Source organism: Protomyctophum parallelum, assembly GCF_964188405.1.
Source record: "Protomyctophum parallelum genome assembly, chromosome: 22".
NCBI lineage: Eukaryota > Metazoa > Chordata > Actinopteri > Myctophiformes > Myctophidae > Protomyctophum > Protomyctophum parallelum.
This window is the reverse complement of record NC_139714.1, coordinates 16168859-16190254: the sequence shown is the minus strand read 5'-3', so window position 1 is coordinate 16190254 and position 21396 is coordinate 16168859. Positions and strand designations below refer to the sequence as shown.

At 44.0% G+C, this 21396-nt stretch overlaps 1 protein-coding gene across 1 annotated transcript in view; it reads left to right on the top strand.

Moving 5' to 3' along the window:
* The window catches only part of snd1 (staphylococcal nuclease and tudor domain containing 1), a 360720-nt gene that overhangs the window by 117639 nt on the left and 221685 nt on the right, over positions 1 to 21396 (top strand). Inside the window, 1 exon segment of the mRNA XM_083794554.1 lies at positions 14632 to 14741. Coding sequence (XP_083650680.1) covers positions 14632 to 14741 — 110 coding nt within the window.

The following is a 21396-nucleotide window of genomic DNA, read 5'->3' as shown; positions in this document are numbered from 1 at the left end:
CATGCATTTGCCGAAACCCCCGAATCGCATCCATCTCACATTTGCCACATATCCCAGTTCCATCCCAGGCACCCCCTAGGGCTGATGTCAAAGTCTCCTTGAGTAAAGCCCTAATTGCTCCTGATGAGCAGGTTTGTGCCTGGCGTGTGGTTTCCTCCGTCGTTAGGTGACTGTACCGATCACTAGTAAATCTATAACGGATAGTCACAGCCACGACACGTTGCCACGCAACACGTTTTGAGCTTTTGCACACCGGCAAAGATGGTCTGGTGTGTAGTGGGACGAAAGGTACTATAGACGGATCCATGCAGTAGCAGCAGTGCCCTGTAGGCCTGGTGTAGATAATCTGTGCTGTGGGTTTAAAGCCGAGGTGCTTAACCCTCTTATTGCTAGATTTAATAACATCTTATTGTGCATTGGGCCAGATTTGGCGACTTTTTGAATGGCAATCGAAAAATGTGAGATATGACCACAATGTCACGAAATGTCTCATTTTAAAGCCTCACGTCTATAGTTTACACCGAAAAAAGAATTATGATTCTAGCTTGTTCCATCGTTTACTTATAAGTATTTTAGTACACCTTGGTTTGACTTATCACTGAAACCAAGGTCTACTAAAAAGCTTATAAGTGAACGATGGAACAAGCTATAATCATAATTATTTTTTCATTGTAAACTAGTGACTTGGAGCTTTAAAATGAGACATTTCGTGACATTGTGGTCATATCTCACATCTTTCGATTGCCATTCAAAAAGTCGCCAAATCTGGCCAATGCTGGCCAATGCCCCATTTCTTAATTCGTCATTTTAATGCAAATCGCAGATCAGCGATCTAAATAAAATACATCACGTTTTACTTTCACTTTCAAAGTAATACCCATAATTGCCACCAGATGGCGGGAACGTACCATTATGCTGATTTTGGCTAAAGTGTCAAATCAGGCTAAATCACTTCCTGTCAAACGGAGGTAAACAACCGAGGCTAGTTTGACCCCAAGCAGATAGCTTGGCTGTCCGTATTGCTAAGCTAACACTAGCTTTTTCATAACTTAGTCAAATTAAGCTTAAAAACGGCCAGGAACATCCCAAAATATCAAAAAAAATTGCCGCGAATCACATAGAGACGGCGCGCATGCACGATAGTGCACGATCGCGCGGATTTCGGCCGGTTTTTGGTAGATTACATAAAAAAGAAAAAAGTCTAAAAATTAAATTATTTTGTTATAATAAGACGTACTTCAATAACGTCCTTGGCCACGAGGGATTTGTTGATTTAACACGCAGATTACGTCATTGGTACACCTCAGCTATGGCCGCCGTGCCCCGGGCATCCCTTTGTCCATTAGACAGACAGACAGACCCCCTGGGGGGCTGGGCATCCCTCCGTACATTAGACAGACAGACAGACCCCCTGGGGGGCTGGGCATCCCTCTGTCCATTAGATATACAGACAGACCCCTGGGGGGGCTTCGTTCAATTACAGTGAGTAGGCTTTAAGTGGTCAACAGCAGTCTGAGCATTAGTGTTTTGTCTGATTTGATTGGATATTTATGGTGGTGGGTGTGTGCGTGTGTGTGTGTGCGCACGGAGGTGTGCGTGTGTGTGTGTACACTACACACACTCCTGTTCCCCTTTGTGTATCCTTGGGTTGTTTTTCCACTTTGTTCTGGGCTCGTTATCATACGGTGGGCCAAGAGGGAGAACTGTGTTTTTTAAGCACACACACACACACACACGAGGCAGGGGAGTCCTTATGAAACCTCTCAACCACTCAGCGAGATGACTGGAGGCAGAATGGAGTGCTCTTCACCCCCTCATGTACATACTGTACAGTACAGGAACCCGTCCGTAGCGTCTTTTCAAAATCCCCCTGTGGACAAGTGTTGTATATTAGCATTTCACTACAAAACGGCACAATGCGTCTGTTTGGTGCTCGCACATAATTCCAGGTTTCTCCAAGTGTTGTCGCAGTGTTGAATGAACTGAAGTTTAATCACCTGGAGAGGGAGGGAGGGAGGGAGGCAGGGAGGGAGAGAGGTGTAGTGTGGAGAGGAAGTTTGCGCGTTGATGAGCCAATCCTCATGGATTAAAGATTATAACCCTGGGCACTGATGTGCTTTTTAGCGCAAATGGTTGTAAGCTGAGCTAAAGCTTCATCTGGGGTAATGGAGCCTTACATTAAAGTGTGCCAGCGAGAGGAGAGCAAATGGATGGACGCCACTGACACTTTGACTACCCCAACGACTCCCCCGTGGGGGGGGGGCTCTCTCCATCCACTCCCTGCTGCGTCTATTTCTTTAACCACCCCCGTCTCCATCATCTCCCACCGCTCGGCGCCTTGCACCCAGGGAGGTGTAAAGGAGAAGGACTAGTCAGTAGATGGTGAGAGAGGGAGGTTTTGAGATTCAATTATCATGACATGATACTGACACTGGATGCTGGTATGAATTCTGGGCCCGGTGTAGAGGGGGCACGGTGCTGGTTCTGTAGGGTTCTGTCTTTTTTTTTTTTTCTATATTTTTATCCCACGATTTTGTAACCCAGTTTTCTTTTCACCCAGTGCCAATTATCGAATGTAATCCTGGGCGCTACACTTCCTCTGCCAACCTGGGGGGGGCAGCGGAGTGACCTCATGCCTCCTTCTATGCATGAGGAGTCCAAGCTGCTTCTTTTCACCTGACACAGGGGAATTTTCCCGGCCGGACGTAGCGCGTGGAAGGGACACGTTATTCCGACCAGTTCCTTTCCCCTCCATCAGGCTGGCCAGGGGGAGGTAGTTTTAGAGACCAGGATTACTGCATGTTTTTGTGAGGGTATCTACCCTAGGGAACACGGGAACTTGCAAACTCCACACAGAAAGGACCTATCGCCAAAGGGTTCTGTCTTAAAGGTATATTCAGTGATTTCACTAAATTCAAATATCACTTATTTTTTTGTTATTTGTTGGATAATCCTCCCTACTATAGAGTGTGCTGACCATATAATGAGTTCCTCCCTGTCCCCAGTGAGCCCCTGGGGTCAAAAAACCCTAGTTTCGGTTTGGGCTTTGGGTTGCAAAGCCTTCATCCAATCATGATGGGGTGGGGCGGGCCTTGGTGCACGTGCCGTTGGTCTGTTTTACTTCCCCCCCCCCCCCCCCCCCCCCCCCCACACTGTAGAGTGTGTGCACTTCTTGTTACCGGGGCGGACCGGTTTATTTTCCAAATCACTGAATGCTCCTTTAAAGGACCTATAACATAAAATTCTACTTTTTCAATTTCTTTTGTGTTTTTGGAGCTCCCATGTGTGTTTTCTATCCCCACAAATAACCATTTTGAACAATCAGGCCTTCATGTCATATGGGTGTTTTAATGGAAATTGCTCTCAGAAACAGCTCGACTGATTTTGGCCTCATCGTGATGTCATCAATGTCACCCTACTTTGTATAATTCCTCCATTTCTTCAGTCTTCAGTTGCAAATTTGCATTTCCACTTTGTTTACAATGTCCACCATTGTTGATTTTCCAAGCTGGCATGGAATGGAAACAAGCCTGGTTTTATCTAGCATGAGTATTATAATGACTCAAATATTAAATAATCTGCATATCAGCACCCTTTCCACCTCAGGACAGTGTGGTACTGCAGCTAAAACTGCTTTCAAAGTCCAGAAATAATTGACAAGGCCTGGTTATATCAGAGTGGTGATTGAGGCTCAAACCATTAGAAATAACTTTCGGGGACATAGACAATATGATTATTAAATATTAAAAGCAGTTTTAAAATGCATGTTATTTGCACTTTAACCCATTCTGACTTGAGATCAGATTCTAAAAAATGTCAGTCGTTCTTCGATTTTTCAAAAAATAGCAGACCTACAAGCTCGTATGAGCTTGTAGGTCTGCTATTTTTCAATAGCTAAAGCACGACATGATGCTAACACCAAAATGGGTTCCCGTTGAGAATGGGTTAATTGGCAGCCCACATACATCCAAACGTTATGATCGTAATAAAGTGTTAATCGTGTAAAACTCGCCCACATTGCAGCTGTTATATGGAAAGATACACTACTGTCTTCATGATTCCAAATGAATGGCTTTGTATGACATGACGATACAATTTAAGTGGCTAATCACCATGCTTTCTTGATTGTTCTTGACCAAATAATACCAGCTTGAGCCTTGATTAAAATATTGACTGTTGCGGCACCTAGGCTAAAGTAACCCAGCCTGACAGTGTGTCGCTGGTTCGAGTCCCAAGCCCCGATGACCTTTGCTGCGCGTCCCCCCCCCCCCCCTCCCAATAAAGGCAAAAGAAGCCAAAACAAATATCTTTAAAAGATTGACTATTGCTTTGCATGCTGATAATTTTACATTGGGCGCTTAGAAGTAGTAATTCATGTTTTTATTTTAGCACAGGGGTTCTGGAAAATAAAAGACACCTTTGAGTGTATTAACTTTGGCTCCAATAATGTCATCTTTTTTATTTTAGAGCTTTTGAAAGTTAATAATCTGACCCCAAAATAAAGTCTTTAAAATGGTTCCCATCTGTGCCAGCAGATGTTTTAAGATTTAGTGCTTTCAAAGAATCCATCAATTCGCTCACCCAGATACGACATAATGTAGCCATTTGTGATAGAATCTCCCTTTGGGTGAGTGTTTTAAAGTTTTAGATCGACATAGATTAGACTATTTGGAGCACAGTTGAAGATTAAAATGTCATCCTGATAACCATATTTGATTTAGCATTTTAATCCTGTGCTCAGACCAGAACATAGTTTGTATGCAGGAAGGACCAAAGCACAGTAAAACGATGGATTATGTCTTCTCCAGATGTCTGTCAAGCTCCTTAAATTAAAAGCTGTTTAGTTTGTAGATCGGCTTTTTGAAGTTCTTTGGGCCTTTTTTACAAAACACGTCCCGTTTTAAACAAACCAAACTGTTAACCTTAACAAACAGAAGGGACTCTGTTCTCTGTGTTCACATTGTAGTAAACCTTAACCCATTTAGACCTACCATCGATTCTAGAAATATCTTCTAAATCCTGATATAATTGGCCGCCGACCCACATCTGAAAATATGTTATTCCAGGAACCCCTCAGAAGCAAAGATTTTAGTTTAAAAAGTTTGCTGTGAAAGTATATTATATTAAATGATTTGCGCCACATTTTTCAAAAAATAGCTGACCTACAAGCTCGTAGCGTGGCACTCGGTGCCGTGCTATGAGCTTGTAGATCTGCTGTTTTTGAATAGCTAAAGTATAACATGCTTAAAACACAAAGGAGTTACCTTTTGCATCAAGGCAAAGGTAACTACACAACCCAGACCTCTTCCAAAGTGTAATTCTGCTTGAAACAAACGACAAACAATATATTTTACTGTGTGGCATTTGTACTGTTGCCAACGGTGACACACAGAACGGCAATCATCATGTTCGGCCATGTCATGTCTGGCTGATACACGACGTTGACCTTTAACTTTAATTCACAGGTTATCTATATGGCAAACTGTTTCTGTCTGCACCTGTGTACTGTATCTGTACAGTATGTTGTTGTCTTGTATCTAGGTCACTGCAGCAACACGATGACAAGGTTTCCTCAACAGTACAGTACAGTATAGCTACAGTATTACAAGTTCACATTTCTCCTTCCCTCTCTCCCTATCCACTTTTAACTAGACCATGTTTTCTTTTTTTACTTCTACTTTACATATTTTCTTACCCACAACTCTGTTTAAAAGTGAAACCCCCTGAAGTTTTATCTTGTGCAGATATCTATCGAAAGGGAGAGAGGGAGGGAGGAAAGGGAGGGAGAGAGAGAGGGCAGACAAATAAATAAAATAAAGCAGAGAAAAAGAGACATCAAGGAACGAGAGAAAAATGGGGAGAGCAGGATATGGTGTGAGGCTACATCCACATTAAATTAAATTATTCGTTTTCTCTTTGAAATGCATATCTTATCGTATTATGTTTGTGTTAAGCATTCACAGTACTATGTTGTTTTTTGAACCTCCGGAACAGACTTTTCAAAAACGCTGCTGATCCACATTTTGTCGTGAAAACCGCTAATGAGTATACCACCATGTTGGGGTAATTATAAGGGTTTAATGTTTCCAAAGTGGCATTAAGCTCACATTTTGTGATTATTATTATTTCTTTTACACTGGATATTCTTGCCATTCAAAACCGCTGTACTGCGAGTTATACAATGCGGCGTAAGTGCTTAGTTAAGTCATCATCTGGCATTTGAGTTTACATATCCCAAAGTGAAGGATCTTGTGTAATCAACTTTACATCAACATGGATGGGAAACATAGAAGTGTTGTGTCACAACTAGTACTGTTTCACGGACATTTTCCAAATGGCTGTCAGAAGTCAAACGTGATATGTGTTCTCAGGCTTGTATAGTATGGACAGAAGTTTATTTCTGATAAAACTTGTGTAGGGCTGAGATTGTTTAATTTCTCCATCTTCAAATGAAAACATGTCTTGGTTTGGATGTAGCCAGGGTGTTTTCCAAGACCCTGCATAAAACATGAGTGTTCCTAAACCTCCCTCCCAGCGTTCTTCGTCGAGGTCTTTGATGTTAGCTGCTAGTCTGCCTATAGATGCCTCCATCAGTATATTTGTACCGACGTACTGTAGGTCCTGCGTGTACTTATAGTTACTAGGAGTCTTTTATGAACCGACAAGCATTGAGGCGCTGCCAACAAATACCTCGAAAATGCTGCACAGCAAAATATATATACAATAAAACCAATAATACTCACAAAGATCCTGAGTATGCTCCGGTATTATAATCGAGGCCTTTATGTCTTTATCCTGGTCATTTCTTTATGGACCATGTCATATGCCTCCAGATATTTAGATAAACATGTTTAGTTTCTATATTTTCCCTGTTGTAAACAATGCTGTAAACGTTGTGGCCTCCTACTCTGATCGCCCACCTCGTGAAGACTGACGGTATCGAGTGCATCGCCTCTGAAGAGCTGAAGTGATTTTAACTGGAGGCCTTCAAAGGTGCATCGCTATTTAACCCATTTTGGGTGGGAACCTCTTTTGATGTTAGCATTATGCTATGCTTTAGCTATTGAAAAATAGCAGACCTACAAGCTCATAGCGCGCCACAATCTTGTAGGTCTGCTATTTTTGAAAAATCGTTAAAATGTGGCACAAATCTTTGAATATATATTCTTTCAGAGCTAATGTTTTTAAGTCAAATCTTTGCTTCTGAGGGGTTCCCGGAATAACATATCCGCGGCCAATTACATATAATTTTTGGGGTCCTTGACATGTGAATATTGAGAACCACGACACATGAGGTTTTTCAGGAAACTGTCATGATGCAGAAGACATTTTTTAGAATCGTTCTCAGGTCTAAATGGGTTAAAAGAAAAAGATGCCGGTGCTGACAGGCAACACAATGAAAACAATTTAAAAACCTAGACTGCTGCTCTAAAAACACCATGCCTGATATTGTGGACATGGTCGGTGTCTTGAGATGAGAGAGATGGTGGGCTAGTGGCTGTGCGTCAGTGGATGTTTTGGACATGAGAGCTTGAGTGTGTAGGCGTGTCGTGGTGGAAGAAGGAGAATTGTGTTTTTATTTGTGTGCGAGGAGGATGGGATGTCTGAGTAAGACAGTTAAAACTAATGCTCAGGGTCTGGTCGTTCCTGTAGAGACAGTCGCATGAGGAGATGGAGAGAAATACTAGACTATTTTGCTAGATAATAAAATGTTCATGGTCTCACCGGGATAGGAGGCTGAGGTTGTGCAAACTTTGACTCGGTTTGAGTGGGGTCCCAGGGCGAGGGTCTAGAGCCTTTTCTCTAGTCTTCTTGCAGAAGTTCTTTGTCTAACATCCCGACATTGCTTTTTGTCCATAATTCTCATACTTTTTTCCTTTATTTATTCAGGGCAGCACATTTGAGAGCAAGCTCTCTGTTTTATCAAGGGTGCCCTGATCACAGCAGATAAACACTGCATCCTACTGTAAATGTGCCACCTCAGCCAACCCCACACCTGCAAATGTATTACTTAACCAGTCCACTTTTCACAGACAGTTTGCGCTCTTCACACACAGGCAGACGGACAGATACAGAGATCTCCATGTGGGACACAGACAGACAGATACAGAGATCTCCATGTGGGACACAGACAGACAGATACAGAGATCTCCATGTGGGACACAGACAGACAGATACAGAGATCTCCATGTGGGACACAGACAGACAGATACAGAGATCTCCATGTGGGACACAGACGGACAGATACAGAGATCTCCATGTGGGACACAGACAGACAGATACAGAGATCTCCATGTGGGACACAGACGGACAGATACAGAGATCTCCATGTGGGACACAGACAGACAGATACAGAGATCTCCATGTGGGACACAGACAGACAGTTGAAACGGGTGCTGTGACATGTTTTATTCGGTTCCCAAGTTGCATCGCTCTCAAGTAGGCCGGTGGCCGACGGGCACGTACAGGTCTACTATAATGAAAAACAATAACGCACATTTGAACCACATTACAACGTCACAGGTGCAAATAAATATCGTGTTGGATGGAACGGGTGCAGTCACTATGTAGTGTGTCAAGAAGCATCCTCCTACCACATGTCTCTATTTGGGTTTAATGTTAAGGCTCATTTTAAATCCCGGGAATTTGGCGACCTTTTCCTGGGCTCCCCGGGAATTCCTGTCAGGGGTATATAAAATACATTTATATACTTAATATTTTCAATGGGGGGAGGAGAGAGAGAGATAGAGAGAGTGTGCAGACATTATCTTTTGCAGCCTTTAATTGTTTCAGTTGCTGCCGTGTGTGTGTGTGTGTGTGTGTGTGTGTGTGTGTCCTGCATAGTGTTATCAGATAAGACAGATGCTGTAGCTCGACCCAGATGTTTATCAAAGTGTGTGAGTTACTCATGCAAATGACGATGCTTTGTAACTCCCGCCTTGATTGATTCTGAGTTCAACAGGGCTAAGAATACTCAAAGCTCTCTCTCTCTCTATACGCTAATTTGGGGAAAAAACTAAACGGTCAATAATTAATTCAACAGATAAATGGAATCAAACAATTGTTTTGGCTTCTGTGAGCCAAAATCAATGCGACAATACTTTGCATTAGTGTTTCATTCGACAAAACGACGGTTCGTTTTTCAAGCAAACCGCAACCTCTGAGAACAACATGGCAGTTATGGCATTAAACACGTAGAGCGTACACATACATAGAAGTCAAGTTACGTTGCCTGAAGACATGTGATTTATGACTCACGACTGATGCAGAAGAAGAGCAATGGAAGAGGAACATACTTTTACTTTACATACATTTGTGATGAAGATAAAAGTACATACCGTATGCAAACACATCTACAGAACTACAGCGTTGTCATGACTAGTTATGGGATTGGGTACATAGTGACATATCGGTGGCCTGTTGTTTCATACAACAATGGCAACATGACCGTGTACTGTGCAAAGGCACAGGGTATTTCAGCCGTGAAGCGACTGACGCGCATCATGATTTATTTTCAACGAGAGGATAGCCGGCGGGTTAGGGTTGGCTTGGGCAGTTTGACAGGTGGAGTGACAAGTGGGCTCACTCGGCTGCCCGAGACCAGAGCCCGGTTGTGGTGATCTGACACGGCTGAAGCAGGCATTGATATCCTGACGTGTATATTCAGAGGAGAAGTGCAGTGCGACCCTGCTTAGTCGCACTGCACTAAGGTGCGGCGGGGGTTCAGGGGCAGAGTGGCTGGATGGGACCTGCAAGGTTGCCAGTTCGAACCCTGTGGGCTCCCAGGGGAGTGGTGATGTAGTGCTATAGACTTCAGGCCGACTTCCGGTGGCGCTCAATCAGGGATTGCCGAATGCACTTTAATGACTATAGTTGCACTTTATCAAGGGAATGTGTGCAATATCTCTGTTTTGTGTATGTGGGTGTTTTATGGTGTTTTTTTCTTTTTCGTATGTGAACATGTCTGTTATTTGTATGCAGCTGTGACTCTGTCTCCAAGACAAATTTCTCCCAAGGGAGACAAATAAAGATAACCTTGAACCTCCTCCCCCAGAGTCCGCGTCAAAGTGTCCTTGAGCAAGACACTGAACCCCTAATTGCTCCCGATGTGCTGGTCAGTGCCTTGCATGGTTTCCGCCGCCATCGGTGTATGCATGTGTGTGTGTGTGAATGGGTGAATGTAATGCACCATCTATGTAAAGCGCCTTGGATAAAGGCGCTATATAAATGCACCATTTTAGTCGAGTGAGATCGCAGGTGTTGTACCATTATTAGCTGGTTATCCTTCACGTGGGACCGCCCTAGAGGCGCGTGCAATGCTGACACACTTTAACAAGGCTGTGTCCAACCCAGGCACAACACTTAAGATCTTGTACGTCCGCTCTTCTGCGTACTTGTTTTTATTTTTATTTCTAATGCCACGTTCCTGTCATCTTACGCCGTCAGTGTCCTCTCCTCTTCTCTTTGACGTTCTCATCCCTTGTCCCTCATCTCACCTCCTCCTTGTCCTAAAGCGGGACGTCCCACATGGAATCCCTGTCCTGTCCCTGTCCCACTTCTATAAATACTCTGGCAGTTGTCTCCTCTCTTCAAGGTGTCCCCAGCAAAACTATAAAATATAGAAGAAGCTTCCCAAATAATCGACTTCAAATGGGTCTTAACGGGCTAATTTCCACCTTAAGCCATTTTGGGCAGGAACCCCTTTTGGTGTTAGCATTATGTTATGCTTTAGCTATGGAAAGATCTACAAGCAGATCTACAAGCGCATAGCGCGCCACCGAGTGGCGCGCTACGAGCTTGTAGGTCTGCTATTTTTGAAAAATCGAAGAACGACTGACATAGAAACATAGCTTTTTCAGAAAACTGTCAAGATGTAGAAGACATTCTTAGAATCTGATCTCAGGTCAAAATGGGATAAATACTCTGGCAGTTGTCTCCTCTCTTCAAGGTGTCCCCAGCTAAGAATATAAATAAAAAGCTTCCCAAATAATTTACTTAAAATATGTCTTAACGGGCTAATTTCCCTCTTAAGCACCCCTAGCATCACTATTCTGGGGGCGGACATTCAAATGCCACAGATTGGGAACAGTTTGGCTGATAGCCGGTACCGATGCTTGTTCGTTTTGCTTTTGTTATGCGTTCCCCATTTTGTGCCAGGGGAAACTAATAAAACTGTTTTAAGTCTTTAAGGCTTTAAAATAGACGGGCATTGGGCAATAACTAGATCGGGACACAACCTTTATGTAAAACCAAGAGCAATTTATTATCCCATTTTGGACGGGAACCCCTGTTGATGTTTAAAGCATTATGTCATGCTTTAACTATTGAAAAAAATAGCAGATCTACAAGCTCATAGTGCCGCACCGAGTGCCGCACTATGAGCTTGTATGTCTGCTATTTTTTTTAAATTGTGAAAATGTGGCACACATCGTTGAATATATATTCTTTGAGAATATAATACGTTTTTAACTCAAATCTTTGCTTCTGGGGGGTCCCTGGAACAACATATTTTCACATGGGTGTCGGCGGCCAATTACCTAATTTTTGGGGGTCCTTGACATGAATAATTTATGTTTGAGAACCACTGACATAGAAACATAAAACAGTTTTAGAAGACATTTGTAGAATCGTCCCCCGGGTCGAAGTGGGTTAAATTGTACAGCTAAAAAGGCACTGTCAGAACGTGGACCTCTCTGCTCAGGACACTGCGGGCCATTTAAATGCTAATCCTGGACGCTGCACTATTTACTGGCTATTAGGAGCTAATGGACGTGTTGTAGCTGGGCTCTCCCGGGAAAATACAACATGCTCTTGTCGTTAGAGGACGTGTGTGTGTGTGTGTGGTGTGTGTGTGTGCACACTCTGTTTCGCCCAATTTGCATGGCGTGGCATGTGGATATTATCTCCCATGGTGCATTGTGGAGCCCAACTCTCTCTCTCTCTGTTTCTGGCACAACAGCGCCACTTTTGCCCCTACTGGTCCTCTAAACATGGGGACGTAGAGTCACATAGGTTAGGACAGTTGGGGACATTGCTGTGGTTGCACCACTACTCAAAAAGCCAAACTACGTGCTTCTTCAGTACAGTACATATTTTTGTACCTCAAATTTAATTCCAAAAGGACTTTTGTTTTAACCTTTATCTTGCTGCTGTTCAAAGCAGCATTTATCCTGCTTTCTATTATATTTCAGTTCATGTTTGTTTATAGCAGTCTGCTAGACATTGAGAATGTGGATAGCATACTTTACTTGAGAGTAAAACACATTCCCTTGAAAGATTAATTCAGGACTTCTCCTCCACTACTAAATAAATCCAGGACTTCTCCCCCACTACATTTCTAACCAATCACACTTGTGTGTTTGTTTAGAAATGTACTTTATATTGCATACTAAAAGCATATTCAGCACCAGCTTTGAAACCATTTTTTAGTACAGCAAGCAACTTCATTTTTCAGTAAGCCCAAAAAGAACACTGTGCTGGTCTGCGAACACACACGAGGCTCTCATAAAGAATGAAACAGGAACCTAGAACTCAGAACAGCGGTCTGTCTCGAGACGGTGCATTAACCCATTTCGACCTGAGTTTTCTGAAAAAGCTATGTTTCTACGTCAGTCGTTCTTTGATTTTTCAAAAAAATAGCAGACCTACAAGCTCATGAGCTTGTAGATCTGCTATTTTTCAATAGCTAAAGCATAGCATAATGCTAACACCAAAATGGGTTCCCGCACAGAATGGATTAACAATGAATTAGAAAGCTACATTTGGGTCGGGGGAGGTCCCTCTGGGAGAGACAGAGTTTTCCAGAGTGCTGTTGCTTTGTTGGCACATTATTGTCCAAGGTTTTCACCTCCCACCCAAAGACAGCATGCAGTTACTCTGCATAAATCAATACAACAAAGCCGAGAGGGAGAGAGAGAGAATATAGTGACTATGCTCTATTAAGTCATGCATACTGTGGATCAACACAAAGCTACTGTACTGTGCAGCAAAATATGTCTGTCATGATACGGTAGCTCTCTACCCATTTTGCTATAAAGCCCTTAAGTGCTAAAGACGGTTATAGAGACAAAGGCATGACGTCGTACACATGCTTTAGCCATGTTTGGACTCTGGCGGAATACCTGCCTTTATTCAAATTAATCAGTGCCCAGACTAAACGCCTGCAGAATATAGGCTACCACAATGACTTATAGTGTTCTGTTTTACATCATAGTATGAATGTGTTATGGACATGTTTTTTTTTAACAATCAATCAGTGATCAGTCTTGCTCAAGTCAGACACACTAGATAATATTGAGGTATATTTTTACATAATGTGCGGCCACAGTGTGCACATACTGTAACATTGTAGATGGACATAATGTGGCAGTTGGATAGCAACGGCAAACCAAATTAATTGATGATGTTTGTATGTAACTCCTTGAACAGCAGCACTATCACAGTGTGTGCTATTACAGTGTGTGCTATTACAGTGTGTGCTAGTACATAGTGTGCTATTACAGTGTGTGCTATTACAGTGTGCTATTACACTGTGCTATTACAGTGTGTGCTATTACAGTGTGCCGCCAACCCACATCTGGAAATATGTTGTTCCAGGGACCTCCCCCCCCCCCCCAGAAGCAAAGATATGAGTTAAAAATGTTCACTCTGAAAGAATACATATTCAAAGATGTGCGCCACATTTTCAAGATTAAAAAGAAAAAAAGGCAGATCTACAAGCTTGTAGCGCGGCACTGAGTGCTTATAGATCTGCTATTTTTCAATAGCTAAAGTATAAGATAATCCTTAAAACACCAACAGGGGTTCCCGTTCTGAATGGGTTTTAACTCATTCACCGTGTTTCTCTCAGCTTGTGGTTCCTTCAGCTTCTTAGCCAACGTCTTAGACGGAGTCTCCTGTGATCTCCATCCATTTATTGGGGATGAAGGCGAGATCTTGTGAACTCTCACAATGTGACGAGGGGGAAGCATCAAAGAGCAGAGATCTCTGCACCGGTGATGCACTCTGCATCTCAAATGGTGCTTTAATGTATATTACTGGCGGCTTCTATAAGGTTGATACGACCGACCGACCGACAGACCTACATTAAACATCTGTGTGAACGTGAGTGGGTTTTACATTATCCTTAGGCGTGTGCGTGCCTTGTGTACCACGGACATGCACTTTCTTTAAGCCCAAAGCAAGCTCTGTCAGGAGAAGAGAAGAAATGTACCAAGTGGTCCCATAAATCCACCTCCTATGCACTCTCCACTAGGAATAAGACCAAGGTCAGTGTCAGAGGTCAGTACTCTCCTCTAGGAATAAGACCAAGGTCAGTGTCGGAGGTCACTACCAGTGCAGCTATTCAGCGGAGAACGGTGTATGGAGGAGAACTCAGAGTTGACCCCTGGTGACCAGTTATCCCGTTCAGCGCTGCAGCCAGCGCTGGCCCGGCCAATCGGTGCTGTGCCACTGCTGTTGTGGCTCTGTGTGATTTGGAGCCTAAATGATGGTTTCCTCTACCTATTAAGAGGGACAAAAAGGTTGTTGGGGGGCCAATGTGGATGGAGAGGAGTGTTGTCTGACCATGGAGGAGTAGGGATGTGATGGAGTGTTGTCTGACCATGGGCCTGTACTGTGTTTTCTGACCAGGTATCGAGTGTCCACGCAGTTCCAGAAACATGCCAGGCGGCATCCAGGTGGCAGAGCCGTTCGCTGACGAGGCCATGCTGTTTACCAAGGAACTGGTCATGCAGAGAGAGGTAAGGGACCTGCTGGTCATTACTGGTCACTACTAGTCACTCACACTTTGGTGTTCATTCAACCGCTTTGACTGCTGGTCACTCAGGAACCAGACCGCTTTGACTGCTGGTCACTCAGGAACCAGACCGCTTTGACTGCTGGTCACTTTGACTGCTGGTCACTCAGGAACCAGACCGCTTTGACTGCTGGTCACTTTGACTGCTGGTCACTACGGAACCAGACCGTTTTGACTGCTGGTCACTTTGACTGCTGGTCACTACGGAACCAGACCGCTTTGACTGCTGGTCACTTTGACTGCTGGTCACTACGGAACCAGACCGTTTTGACTGCTGGTCACTTTGACTGCTGGTCACTACAGAACCAGACCGTTTTGACTGCTGGTCACTTTGACTGCTGGTCACTTTGACTGCTGGTCACTACGGAACCAGACCGCTTTGACTGCTGGTCACTTTGACTGCTGGTCACTACGGAACCAGACCGCTTTGACTGCTGGTCACTTTGACTGCTGGTCACTACGGAACCAGACCGCTTTGACTGCTGGTCACTTTGACTGCTGGTCACTACGGAACCAGACCGCTTTGACTGCTGGTCACTTTGACTGCTGGTCACTACGGAACCAGACCGTTTTGACTGCTGGTCACTTTGACTGCTGGTCACTACAGAACCAGACCGTTTTGACTGCTGGTCACTTTGACTGCTGGTCACTTTGACTGCTGGTCACTACGGAACCAGACCGCTTTGACTGCTGGTCACTTTGACTGCTGGTCACTACGGAACCAGACCGCTTTGACTGCTGGTCACTTTGACTGCTGGTCACTACGGAACCAGACCGCTTTGACTGCTGGTCACTTTGACTGCTGGTCACTACGGAACCAGACCGCTTTGACTGCTGGTCACTTTGACTGCTGGTCACTACGGAACCAGACCGCTTTGACTGCTGGTCACTTTGACTGCTGGTCACTACGGAACCAGACCGTTTTGACTGCTGGTCACTTTGACTGCTGGTCACTACGGAACCAGACCGCTTTGACTGCTGGTCACTTTGACTGCTGGTCACTTTGACTGCTGGTCACTTTGACTGCTGGTCACTCAGGAACCAGACCGCTTTGACTGCTGGTCACTTTGACTGCTGGTCACTCAGAAACCAGACTGCTTTGACTGCTGGTCACTAAGGAACCAGACCGCTTTGAATGCTCACACTTTCGTGTTCATTCAACCACTTCAATGACACGTGGGTTTGTGTCTTCCATTTTCAACAAAATATCCTTTTTGCATAATGTTGGGCTATTATGCTGCCAATATGTCCATAATATGTGGCATGTGATGGAATAAGTATGCCTCTCACTCTGAGACACATTGCAGCTCAGACACTCTCAGGCTTTTTGACATCTTAATAGTTCCATGCACGCTTTGATCCAGAGTTATTATAGTTTTGACATATTAATTATTTTGTTGGTCATTTGGTTTTTCAGTTTGTTTGTTTGCTGAGTGAATGCCAGACACAGGGGGGAGGACATGCACTGTTTTAAAGAAGGCCCCGTCATGGTCGCCCACAGTAATGGATCTAAACCTGGTTTCTCTTTATGGGAGGACTGCCATAAATAACATCTTGGGTTCAGGTTTAGGACCATCTGTGTGTTTTCCCGACTCTAGCAAATGATTTATGATTTTATTTAAACTCAATCATTTACCGTGCTCTGCAGCATGCGTAGCACGACAAACTGCAGATTGTAAGGACTGCACATGGACATTGTGCAGTTGTTGTGAGAGACTTAGACACAGAAATCAACCATCACGGTGTCTATTCGTCACGCAAAGCAGCACAGAACCATCCTTCGTATCTCTGAGCAGCATTCGATCCTTTCAGCTTTTGAGACTCCGTTCTTCTTAGCCAAATTCTCAGACGTGTTATAATGGAATCTATCTGTGCTATACGGCGGATTAAACCCCTTCCAGTTTGCAGCACCTCCGGGCTTTAACCCATTCTGACCTGAGATCAGATTCATACGAGGTTTCCACTGGACACACACTGGTCTGATTAACCCATTCTGACCTGAGATCAGATTCTAAAAATGCCAGTCGTTCTTCGATTTTTCAAAAATAGCAGACCTACAAGCTCATAGCGCGCCACTCGGTGGCGCGCTATGAGCTTGTAGATCTGCTATTTTTCAATAGCTAAAGCATAACATGATGCTAACACCAAAATGGGTTCCCGTTCAGAATGGGTTAAGCTCCTGCAATGTATTAGTTTGTTGCGTCGGCGTGGTGCACATAAAATAACAGATCTACAAGTTCACCATGCATTTGGCAAACCCCCAACATAGTGCTCATACTGTAGCTCAGCTAATTCTAGTGGATTTAACTCCTTGTAGATCGGGGCTTTCAGACAGCACCGTCCACTGTGTGCAGGCTCTTCATTCACATGCTGATGGCTTTTTAGAGAAGGCAGTGGCCTGACCAAAGCCGTGATGGAACTACTCATAATCCTGGGACCACTTATTTAAGGTCTCTCTCTCTCTCTCTCTCTCTCTCTCTCTCTGTCTCTCTGTCTCTCTGTCTCTGTGTAGAAGAGGGTTTTTTTTCCCCATACGCTGGGGGTGCTTGACTCCTCCACCGTTATGTGGTTTTAATTGTCATGGAAATGGTGTGTGTGTGTATGCACCGCAGCCTGGTTGTGAAATAATTGATGCTGTGGACATACAGGGGATATTGAGTGACATGGACACACACACACACACACACACACACACACACACACACACACACACACACACACACACACACACACACACACACACACACACACACACTCACAGGTACACACACTTATTAACTTTATTCATTTTTACAGCACACACGAGAGAGAGAAGTGTGCACACGTGCAGCCAGAGGGTCAGTGGTATCAGCAATTTTCCTGGAGTAGGTGGTGTTAGAGCCAGGATAGAGACCTCTAATGAGTCCAGAGTGCCTGCCTGCATTAACCTACTGGTGCACGCACACGCAAACACACACACACACACACACGCACGCACGCACGCACGCACGCACGCACACACGCACACACACGCACACACATGTACATGCGCACACTTGGGCTGTCATTTTTTTCCAACAGTTACATTTGGTGTTAATTTCAGTTGTAGCAAAACCATCAACAGCCTAACTACCGGTAGTTGTTGTAGATCTGCATTCTGGCAAAGCACTTGAGGGAAGAAATAATGGTTTAGATGCACCGCGCACATATACACTTGCGAGGGCATTACATAAAAAAACATTCAAAAAACATTTTTATTCAGCCTACTGTGACTGTAACCTATGTAACCATAAGCCTGACATAAATAATCTCCCTTATTCATAACCATGTCCCTTCTGATTCTGCTGTGTCCCTTCTGCGCACGCACGCACACACGCGCACACACACACACGCATGTGGCATAACATTCTAGGGATGATTGATGGTCTAGACAGCTGTAAACGGGGTCGAGTTGAAGTGAAGTCCACGGCATGAAGAGAGAATTAACGACGGAGTCAGACACTCTGTGAAGTCTGCAGTGTTCATTTAATTCTGACAATTTGGGTCCTTTTCTCACAGTCGGAATAAATTAACGTGGAGAGCTTTTCACGGTGCAGAGTGACGGGGCCAGAGGAAAGAACGACTTTCTGTCACATCCTCTCCTCTTTTTCTCCCCTACTGTTCTTTCACATGCATATTTATAAAGGAAAATTAGCGAAATGTGTGGCAAATCTGCCAAAGAAAATGCTTACCACTAGCTTTCTTCACAGATGTGTTCATACAATCACATAAATTAGTTCCAACCCAAACTTTGTGACAGCTGCTGAAAGTTGGGGTACCATTATAATACAACCAATATAAGGCAACATTTTCCATATTTCATTATACTTTAAGTTGCATGTGACGTGTCAAACTAGGGGGTTTTCATGATTCTGAATCCATTGCATTATCCATTAAAAAACACTCCTTCGCCTAAAAATGGCCATAGCAGTCATCACAAATGTGACTATGGCCGAATTTTGCCCAAGGAGTGTTTTCGTGTGTAAAACGGAATGGATTCAGCATCATGAAAACCCCCTACTTTGACATGTTACATGCTACTTAAAGCATAATGCAAATTTGGAAATTTGGCATTATATCGGTTGTTCAATGGTACCCCAACTTTCAGCAGCTGTCACCAAGTTTCCCAAGGGAGTTGGGTTGGAACATATGTATATGTTATAGTAGCCACCTTTATGAACACATTTGTGAAGAAAGCTAGTAGTAAGCTTTTTTTCTTTTTTGCGGATTTGCCACACATTTAGCTAATTTTCTCTAACTAATATAATACACTATACACACTAAAACCATTTGTGCCGTTCAGTCAATCCTCGTCACCACCTTAGAATAATGGCCCATGTCATCAGTTTTTCCGAAAATGGCAAACTCTGGTATTACCGGTAATCATTTCGCCCCTCCCAAAACGTTTGGGGTTTAACAATGTCATTTACATATAAATTGTATGTAACATAAGAGGATTTAATGTCTTAGGCCATAGTGTTACAATTTAGGCATTTAGCAGATGCTCTTAATCCAGAGTGATTTACAATAAGCAAAACTATATATGGGGGTGCCATACAATTTACAATTTAGACATTTATCAGACGCTCTTGATCCAGAGTGACTTACATTAAGCAAAAACAAAAGCATGGCATACATCACATATATAAGAAGTAGTTATCATGAATTGTGTATAAACTAAGAACGCAACAGTGGAGTATCTGTCAACTATACATACTATATTATATATTATATTATACAATATACATGTGCACTATAAAGTGCTATGACTTAATAAAATGCAATTCTAGTGCTGTCTACGTAACGAGCTATACGTCTGTCTAAAATACTATCTAAGTCTACATAAAGTGCTATCTAAGGGGCTAGGCTAGGGCAAGTGCTACGGGCCATGGTGGAGTCTGAAGAGGTGGGTTTTCAGACTGCCTTTGGTTGCTTTGAAGGCCAGCATCAGAGTTTTGCACCGTGGGTGGGCGTAATAGAGCCTATGCATAGAGCGGAGTAGAATTTTGTCTGGTTGAAGACCAGGCGAGCTGTGGCATTTTGGATGAATTGGAGAGGCTTATGTGCACAACATGCCGGTAGGCCAGTAATGAGGGAGTTACAGAGACGTTGAAATGAGCACCCCGAGTGTCAAGTAAGCTAAAATTCTAGCAGCGCTCTGAACATCCACGACACATGGCGTTCATTGGATCTCATTTGGCCTACATTGTGCAGCTGATTGAGCTGTGAATGGCGCCTGATTGCAGAACCCAGGAGACGTTTGAGCCTTCCGTGAACGCCAATGGGTTTAGACTCTTTGATTTGGTTTGTGTATCTTGGTGTGTGTCGTTTGTGATTGCAGAATGAATGTCAGACGCTGACGCTGTGCCTTTAGCTCCATGTTTCTCCTGTGTGTTCTGAGACTTAGGCCAGTGGTAAGGTTTCTCCTGTGTGTTCTGAGACTTAGGCCAGTGGTAATGTTTCTCCTGTGTGTTCTGAGACTTAGGCCAGTGGTAATGTTTCTCCTGTGTGTTCTGAGACTTAGGCCAGTGGTAAGGTTTCTCCTGTGTGTTCTGAGACTTAGGCCAGTGGTAATGTTTCTCCTGTGTGTTCTGAGACTTAGGCCAGTGGTAATGTTTCTCCTGTGTGTTCTGAGACTTAGGCCAGTGGTAAGGTTTCTCCTGTGTGTTCTGAGACTTAGGCCAGTGGTAAGGTTTATCCTGTGTGTTCTGAGACTTAGGCCAGTGGTAAGGTTTCTCCTGTGTGTTCTGAGACTTAGGCCAGTGGTCCGTCTGGTATGTGACTCGAGGCTGAGCTCTCGTTCCATATCTCATGGATTAAAGTTTTCAGTCTCCACCAGTGGTGTTGTGGTCGTAGAATGCAGTACCACGCCGTGGTACCAACACAATATGTGACGTGCACGCGCAGGTACGGAACGGAGCACGCGCATGAACGCTAGAACGCGTCCCCCTAGATTCAAGAGAAGACGCACCTGACCACCCCGGGTCACCAATCGCCAGACTTTCCAAGAGACACCACTGGTTTCCTGGTGGTGGGCGCGCCCCCTCCTATTTTCACACCGTGTCAAGTACCCGCTACTTTGCATAACACCAGCTTTAACTGTTTACCTGAACGCACGTTAATGGTTTAACCCATTCTGACCTGAGATCAGATTGTAAAAATGTCAGTCGTTCTTCGATTTTTCAAAAATAGCAGACCTACAAGCTCGTAGCGCGCCACTCGGTGGCGCGCTATGAGCTTGAGAAAAGAAAATTAGAAAGAAAATCACCATTATAACACCACTGGTCGTCACGACTGATTCCAGTCATTCTATTGCTCATCGGAAATAGCCAACCTCGAGTACAAGCTCTCAATGCGTCACACTTTTCACATTTACTGTATAGGACTTGTTCATACAAACGTTTTCAGTCGTGAGATTGCTTTCATCCATGATATGTCTCCGTGTCTCACTCTCCAGCTCACACCACGTGTCAAACTCTCCAGCTCACACCACATGTCTCACTCTCTAGCTCACACCACGTGTCTCACTCTCCAGCTCACACCATGTGTCTCACTCTCCAGCTCACACCACATGTCTCACT